The sequence below is a fragment of the Brienomyrus brachyistius genome, chromosome 21 (genome assembly GCF_023856365.1).
Source record: "Brienomyrus brachyistius isolate T26 chromosome 21, BBRACH_0.4, whole genome shotgun sequence".
Classification (NCBI taxonomy): Eukaryota; Metazoa; Chordata; class Actinopteri; order Osteoglossiformes; family Mormyridae; genus Brienomyrus; species Brienomyrus brachyistius.
This window is the reverse complement of record NC_064553.1, coordinates 18,168,547-18,177,504: the sequence shown is the minus strand read 5'-3', so window position 1 is coordinate 18,177,504 and position 8,958 is coordinate 18,168,547. Positions and strand designations below refer to the sequence as shown.

At 46.4% G+C, this 8,958-nt stretch overlaps 1 protein-coding gene across 1 annotated transcript; it reads left to right on the top strand.

The window, feature by feature from the left end:
* The first annotated feature begins 399 nt into the window (after positions 1 to 399).
* On the top strand, positions 400 to 6,002 carry LOC125716652 (lysophosphatidic acid receptor 5-like). Its single transcript, XM_048989214.1, has 2 exons — positions 400 to 470; positions 4,767 to 6,002. Exon 2 carries the CDS (start codon positions 4,779 to 4,781, stop codon positions 5,634 to 5,636), a length of 858 nt encoding a protein of 285 aa, XP_048845171.1. The 5' UTR covers positions 400 to 470; positions 4,767 to 4,778; the 3' UTR covers positions 5,637 to 6,002.
* Positions 6,003 to 8,958: the final 2,956 nt, after the last annotated feature.

Genomic DNA, 8,958 nt, shown 5'->3' with positions numbered 1-8,958 from the left:
CATGAATTTTTCTTTATGTTGATTTGGTAAAGAATCTGCCATTAAACGATGACCTCCACGTGCGCTTAAGGAGGTGTGTTACTGTCCTCCCGTCATTTTGCAGGAGTCCTGGGCCTCGGTTCCATCTCTGCCATCGTGATTGCTGTGTTCCTTGGAACCTCGGCCCTGCTTACTTTGATTGTCATCACCCTAAGAAAATTCGCGACATATTAGAACTATGTAAAAAATATGTAAAATACAACTGTTACAAATGCACAAAAAAATCATGATTTCTGAAAGTATGTTACACTGTACTAATTCTCGATAAAATGGCAAATGTATTTTTGATATGTACAATGTGGTATTGGTTAGATATATCATCGCAGTGAGACTCAGTTAACCACTGTGAAACCAGCATATGTCAGACACATACCAGATGTCTTCCTCCATTGAGTTTCTAGAGACAGCGTCAGACAACTGCAGCGAACAGTGTAAGTAAACATATCTCACCATATCTCTTGCCTTAACGCGAAGCACTTACTCCGGCTGTATTTGTGGCAATGGTGGGTCAGATGCGCCCTTTTGAACATGCCTTTACTCACTTAAGCCTTTACTGGCCGGCTATCAAATTTCTAAATTACAGGATGGCAGGCTTAAATTTGCTGAGCGTCATTTGTTGCTCTTCCCGATCTTTTTTTACATACAAGTATTTTTTTTTTTAAATGATACATTCCTATGCTTGTTTTTGTATTACACGTGTGATCACAAGGAATAAAACATATGCCTACAAAGAAACACAACTTATTTTGGCCATTAACACACTCACTATAAGAAGGATACATTTTGCTCTTATCGATCGTGCAAAGCATTGTTGTTGTACTTCAGCTCCAGTAAAATAACACTAGCACATTTCAAGCAAAATGGCCAAATGTTATGAAAAGACAACATATTAAATCTGAAATTTTACTAATCTTCAATAATTTCAGATAGTTATTTATTGTAAAGGGGGAACGTGATATGACATGACAGTTTCTCCAACTCACGACGCTTTCACACCGGTTCGCGGGCATTGGTCCATGTAAATTTATTTTCAAACACATTTGATGAGTTCCATTCCATACGGAGGTCCATTCAGAAGACAACCACCGGCACGGATGGACGATACCACTTATTTTCTTATCGATCTAAACCAAGGCTGATATTCCTGGTTCCTTGACATATTGTTCATGGAAATAATCAATATTTAGGTATCACGCCGCGCTCCCTAACCACGAGCGACCACTATATAGTCAGGAAAAAATCATGTCACTATTTCGGTGCATAGTAATAACAAAATATGTGAATCCCGTGATAAGTTGTCCAACGTAATGAAAACAAAATTAGTTTATCACAAATAAAGTAGGTCAGTTTACGGACAAGGAAGCGTGGGCAACACTGAGAAATCAGATAAGCTGTTCTGCGCATGTAAACTCACGTATCACGAAAATGATTAGTGCGATAGGAGTATTATGATTAATTTAAAGAATTTTCTACGGTATGTTGTCATGGGCAGGTTGGCTAATAGACTAATAATTTAAGATAATTATCTGGTACATTTCCCGATGTATTTTGCATCCCCCTCTCCCCCACAACTAAGTACCGTATTGGCCTGAATATATATAAGACAACCACCCGCCCACACTTTTGGCATACAAAATCTTACCTTTATAATGAACAAAATTATTTGACAAGAACATATAAATTAACCAGCAACCATCGCTTTAAAAGCAACGCAGGCAATCGGATTACAATAATTGTATTAAATAGCAAACATTCCAGAAAGTAAATGTATTATGGGGTGGTAGATAATGAATATTACAGACTCCAGAACCCTTGAGGGCGCAGAATGTTAGAATGTTTTCGATGCGGAAGACCCAAGAGGGTAACAAAACGTATTGCGGAAAAAGCTTGAGCCATATTAATAACTGACATGACAGCTCTTACTCTCTTTAACAGACACGATCAGTTTAATACTAGCAGCGGCACAGCCAGGAAATCCAACAATTTACACGACACTCAGGGATACACGCAAAACACGCATTATCAGGGATGCCAACACTCAAGCTTTCATACTCACGCGCTCACGCAAGAAATCTTACGGCAAACTTGCATTACGGGAAGTCAAAACACTTGTTACAAAACATAGTATTTGGCGCCATCTGTTTTTTTTTTTTTAATCTAGACGCTTAATGCAAGACGACACCACATCTTCATACGTATATTTTGAGGGAAAAAACGTTTATATTCGGGTCAAAACAGTATTTATTTTAATTATGTCAACATTCCTATGCTTGTTTTCTAACATGCCATCACAACAAATAAAACAGCCGTACGAGAAACACAATTCATCAGGCCTCTTAAAATAACGGCAGTAAAATTAAAGCATTTTTTTTCTATGGATGTATTTGCAAGGACTTTTTGATGTCATTTTCAGGAAACCAGCCTATGCCAGGTTCTAAAATTCCAGAGAGACCACAGAATGTTGTTACCAATTTATTAAACCCGAAATGAGTGGAAAGAAAACACATTTAAAGAATCACGCAAACACACAGCAACTTAACGAGCAAATACAAAACAAATACAAACCGCACTACAGCCCGTTAAAAAAAAAAATCAGAAATGCAGAAAAGAAAAGCAATTTACATGAGCCCATGGTAAAAACAAAGGAATGTATCCCGAAATCTGGGGTGGCTTTCCAGAATAGATTAACCGTATCACAATTAAATCCTTCTTATGGTCATTGCAATTCAACATCTTACAGAGTGTGGTCAATTCAAAATGTAGATCCTAAATCATACTTGCTACGCATTCAGTCACATCTTTTGACCTGGGAAGGTGAATGACCAGCAGCTGAAGATGGCATTTGAGATGGAACCATCCAGGAAGCCAAGTTGTTTTTGCAGGTGATCATGAACCTGCTAGACCATCTCAATAATGATGAATTCATAGAGAAATTCAGGCAAGTCTGGGCTGAGATAATGAGCTTCCTTGATCTGGTGCAGGATAAATTGAGAAGAAGCCAACTGAATTTTGGCCTCAGTGCACTATGCAGCTTCTAGCAGCTCTCTGCTTCTACGCCCCCTGGTGGATTCCTGCAGACCTACAGATGCACGTGGCCTGAGCAAAGCTGCTCTGTCATGCATCTGTGCATTGATCGCATTTCCATTGCACTGTGCACACAACTACATACAATGTCCAACAGGAGGGGATTCCTCGCATGGCACCAAGTTGGTTTTTATGCCATTGCAGGCATATTGGGCATAGTAGGTGCAGTGGATGGAACCTTCAACCTATTCATATTGGCAGCCCTTTGAATCCCACCTGCACCTTATTGGCACTAGACTTAACCAGGTGATATGCAGCCATCAAGGACATTTTATAGACATTGTTGCCAAGTGGCCTGGGAGGACATATGGTGCTTACATCTGGACCAGCTTTGAAGTGTGTCAGATGGCAAAAGATGGTGCGTTTGCTGGTGGCTGGTTACTGGGAGATAACAGGTATCCTCTTTGTGAATACCTGCTGATTCCAGTGTTGAATTACCAAACTGCAGCTGAGGAAAAGTACGATGCAGAATGGCAAAGGCAGGAAAAAGGTGACGATCCACTTCTGGCTCATGAATAGGGGTTTATTAAGGGAACAGAATACTAATGAAAACCAAAACAGACAAGAGGACAGAACTTCCAAACACACAGTAGCATGAACAATGACTGACTAGAGATCAAATCAGGCTCAGGCACTTAAACACAGGCAAGCAGGTCAAACAAGAGGCAGGCGTAACTCAGCCAATCAGAGCAGACAACAGGTAGAACAATTTACAAGTACTGGGACAGGAAACCTGGCCACAGGTGGAACTAATAAAGACAATCACTGAGCCAAGAAGCTTAAGACAAACTAGGACGTAATCTGACACTAGGAAACTAAAGTGGATTAGAATAATTACAAAATCACAAATGCACTAAGCACAAACCAAAACACAAGGAGAGCAAACTACAGGAAGGAACTGAGAATTTGGAACAAAGGACTAATACTATAAACCAATTATAATACTATAAACTCCAGTTAGCCTCAGAATCCAGGTCTCAGACATGTAAGGCAACAGTGCCACTGAATCACCATGCCACCCAGGAGCTGAATTTGAACTAAAATAAATAAATAAATACCACACCAGGAAGCCTGATTTTCTATGTAAAATAATGTAAAATATAGTGCTACGTTTTCCTGTTAGTCTTCATTCATACAGAAGCACAGTGATAAGGCAGGCAATGGCCTGGGGCCCCGAGCTGGAAGGGGGTCCCCGAGGGCAGCCGATAGTGCATCAGTGACAAATCTCTTTTATTTGTGTATTCTGTTTTTCACAAAAAGTGAAAATAATCATCTTCTGCTTATTAAATTATCTTCGTTGATATTCTTCATTTGCACTTCACAATAAAATAAAGGTAATAAATGCTACCATGCTGGGGAGGGGGAGTTGGAGGGTCCTAAGGAGTTTTCTGCATAGGGTCCGCAGAGTTCGTAGAATCACCTCTGCATACATACAGCCACTAAGGAAACAGGAAGCTGATTTTCTCTGTTGAGTGAAATAGAACATAGTATAAAAATAGTGTTAACTATCTGAGAAATGTCATTTAAGCACGGTTAACATAGCAGCTGCAGAATGGTGTGTCTCTAATTGTGAAAGATGAGAGCATGGGGAACAGTGGAAACTGAGAAGAAGGAAAATATCACTTGTTCTTTCTTTTTTACAGAGACCAGCAAGGATGAATGGGACCTACAACGCGACTTGCCGGAATAGTACACCACTGGCTGTCGCTTATTCCTTTGTGGTTTTGCTGGGACTGCCACTGAACGCACTGTCACTGTGGATCATTGTCTGCAGACACAGGCTCCGGGCGGCCAACACCGTCATCATGGCCAACCTGGCCGCCTCGGACCTTCTCCTGATCCTCTCTCTGCCCCTACGCATCGTCTTGCACATCAAGCCCAACAAGCTTTTGCTGGTACCCTGTAAAGTGATGGTCTTTCTCATGAGAACCAACATCCTGTCCAGCTCCTTCTTCATCACCCTCATCAGCGTGGACCGCATACTGGCTCTGGTCTACCCACTGCGCTCTCGGGTGGTACGCTCTCCCAGGACATCAGGGATCGCTTGCAGTGCCGTGTGGTTGCTGGCGATGGCGTGCTACCTGCCTGATCTGAAAGACAGCAGACGATCCTCTACATGCTTTATCATACTTTCCGAGTGTAACTCCAGTGATTTTAACACTGACACCAAGGATGAGTTGCCCTTCTTTGCGTTAACCCTATCGGTTTGCCTGTATCTGATGTTCATAGTCAACCTGTTTGCCACAGCCAGAGTTGTGTGGAACCTAAATAATCGTCAGATGGACCTGGCTGGGTACAGTGTGAAAAGGGTGATGTTGATTTTCCTTGTCAATGTGCTGATATTTGCCCTCTTTTTCTTGCCACTGGCCATCGTGCTGCCGCAGCCCGAACCCAAGCCAGAGCATATAGAGGTAACACTGTGTCTCTCAACCTTCAACTGCTGCCTGGACCCCCTCGTTTACTATTTCGCTTTAGATGGTTTCTTGGAAAAAAAAAAAAACACGGATGTATAATTTGATATTTTGCAGTCCCTGATTGGTTAGCACTGCAGTCCCACATGTGTCTGTGTTTGCAGTGTGATGGAATGGCATTCCATCCAAGCTATAGCCCTGTCTTGTGCCCTCTGACTCCTGGGTAGGCCTCAGGTCTCCCAGATACACATGTTACTGCTCATATCCCTTCCCTACGAGAGTTTTTTTCAGTAACAAGTTCTAATCCCGCGATATTTACCTTATCCTAATAATGCATGCAATGTAGTGTTCGGTCTGCAGGGGGTACTTTTTTTATCTAATAATGAAGAAAAAAACAACTTAAAGCATTGTACTGTAGGGCTCAGCTAAAGCCCCGTCTATATTTGTCTCCTCTCCTTGATTGTCTGCAGGTCCTTTGACACTGACTTTTAAAATGTCTTATTGAAGTGGCAGAAATAAAGTTGTTTTATTTCATTGATGAGGAATAACTTTGAAAGAGCATCTTTTCAGTTACGCATATGCATACTTTTAATGGTTGTCGGCTTCTGTTTTTAGAGCCATTTGCCGAATAGGCAAATATCATAAGCTGCTCTAATTCCCAAAGGAGTTCTATCGGGTTTAGGTTAAGGCTCTGTGCAGGCCAGTCAAGTTCCTCCACACCAGACTCACTCATCCATGTCCTTATGGACCTTGCTTTGTGCACTGGTGTGCAGTCATGTTGGAACAGGAAGGAGCCATCCCCAAACTGATCCCACAAAGTTGGGAACATTAAATTGTCCAAAATGGATTTCAATGCTGCAGCATTAAGGGGCCCAACCCCTGAAAAACAACCCCACACCATAACCCCCCCTCCACCAAACTTTATACTTGGCACAATGCAGTCAGCCAAGTACCGTTCTCCTAGCAACCGTCAGATTCAGACTTGTCCATTGCCAGACAGAGAAACGTGATTTGTCACTCCAGAAAACTCATCACCACTAGCGTACAGTGGCGGTGTGCTTTACACCACTGCATCTAATGCTTTGCAGTGCATTTGGTGATTTAAGGCTTGGATGCAGCTGCTCGGCCATGGAAACCCATTCCATTAAGTTCTCTATGCAATGTCCATCCATCCATCCATCCATTTTCCTCCACTTATCCGGGGTCGGGTCGCGGGGGCAGCAGTCTCAGCAGGGAAGCCCAGACTTCCCTCTCCCCGGCCACTTCTTCTAGCTCCTCTGGGGGGACCCCGAGGCGTTCCCAGGCCAGCCGAGAGACATAGTCTCTCCAGCGTGTCCTGGGTCTTCCCCGGGGCCTCCTCCCAGTGGGACATGCCCGGAACACCTCCCCAGGGAGGCGCCCCAGAGGCATCCGGATCAGATGCCCGAGCCACCTCATCTGGCTCCTCTCGATGCGGAGGAGCAGCGGCTCTACTCTGAGTCCCTCCCGAATGACTGAACTCCTCACCCTATCTCTAAGGGAGAGCCCAGCCACCCTGCGGAGGAAACTCATTTCGGCCGCTTGCACCCGCGATCTCGTTCTTTCGGTCACTACCCATAGTTCATGACCATAGGTGAGGGTAGGAACGTAGATCGACTGGTAAATCGAGAGCTTCGCCTTTTGGCTCAGCTCTCTCTTCACCATGACAGACCGATGCAGCGCCCGCATGACTGCTGACGCCGCACCGATCCGCCTGTTGACCTCCCGCTCCATCGTTCCCCCACTCGTGAACAAGATCCCGAGATACTTAAACTCCTCCACTTGGGGGAGGACCCCATCTCCAACCCGGAGAGAGCATTCTACCCTTTTCCGGCTGAGAACCATGGTCTCGGATTTAGAGGTGCTGATTCTCATCCCAACCGCTTCACACTTGGCTGCGAACTGCCCCAGTGAGAGCTGAAGGTCATGGTCCGATGAGGCCAACAGAACCACATCATCCGCAAAAAGCAGAGACCTAATCCTGAGGTCACCGAACCGGACACCCTCAACGCCCTGGCTGCGCCTAGAAATTCTGTCCATTAAAGCTATGAACAGAATCGGTGACAAAGGGCAGCCCTGACGGAGTCCAACCCTCACCGGAAACAAGTCCGACTTATTGCCGCCCATGCGGACCAGGCTCTGGCACCGGTCATACAGGGACCGAACCGCCCTTAAAAGGGAGCCCGGAACCCCATACTCCCGGAGCACTCCCCACAGGACTCCCCGAGGGGCACGGTCGAATGCCCTCTCCAAGTCCACAAAACACATGTAGACTGGTTGGGCAAACTCCCATGAACCCTCCAAAACCCTGCTGAGAGTATAGAGCTGGTCCACTGTTCCACGGCCAGGGCGAAAACCACACTGCTCCTCCTGAATCCGAGGTTCAACAATCTGGCGGACCCTCCTCTCCAGGACCCCCGAATAGACCTTACCAGGGAGGCTGAGGAGTGTGATCCCCCTATAGTTGGAGCACACCCTCCGGTCCCCCTTCTTAAAGAGGGGGACCACCACCCCGGTCTGTCAGTCCTGAGGCACTGCCCCCGATGTCCACGCGATGCCACAGATGCGTGTCAGCCAGGACAGCCCCACAGCATCCAGAGCCTTAAGGAACTCCAGGCGAATCTCATCCACCCCCGGGGCTCGGCCACCGAGGAGCTGTTTGACCACCTCAGTGACCTCCGCCCCAGAAATAGGCGAGTCCACCCCCAAGTCCCCACACTCTGCTTCCATATCGGAAGGCGTGTCGATGGGATTGAGGAGGTCTTCGAAGTATTCCCTACACCGACCCAAGACGTCCCGAGTTGAGGTCAGCAGCGCACCATCCCCACCATAAATAGTGTTGATGCTGCACCGCTTTCCCGCCCGGAGCCGCCGGATGGTGGACCAGAATCTCCTTGAAGCCTTCCGGAAGTCGTTCTCCATGGCCTCGCCAAACTCCTCCCACGCCCGAGTTTTTGCCTCAGCAACCGCCAAAGCCGTACCCCGCTTGGCCTGCCGGTAGCTGTCAGCTGCCTCTGGAGTCTCACAGGCCAAAAAGGCCCGATAGGACTTCTTCTTCAGCTTGACGGCATCCCTTACCACCGCTGTCCACCAGCGGGTTCGGGGATTGCCGCCGCGACAGGCACCGACCACCTTACGGCCGCAGCTCCGGTCAGCCGCCTCCACAATGGAGGCACGGAACATGGCCCATTCGGACTCAATGTCCCCCGCCTCCCCCGGGATATGGGAGAAGTTCTGCCGGAATTAGGAATTGAAACTCTCCCTGACAGGGGGTTCTGCCAGACGTTCCCAGCAAACCCTCACTATACGCTTGGGCCTGCCAGGCTTGGCCGGCTTCCTCCCCCACCAGCGGAGCCAACCCACCACCAGGTAGTGATCAGTTGACAGTTCCGCCCCTCTCTTCACC

Bases quoted from the DNA above. Each gene is read 5' to 3' on its own strand.
- LOC125716652 (XM_048989214.1), top strand. From the start codon at position 4,779: ATGAATGGGACCTACAACGCGACTTGCCGGAATAGTACACCACTGGCT.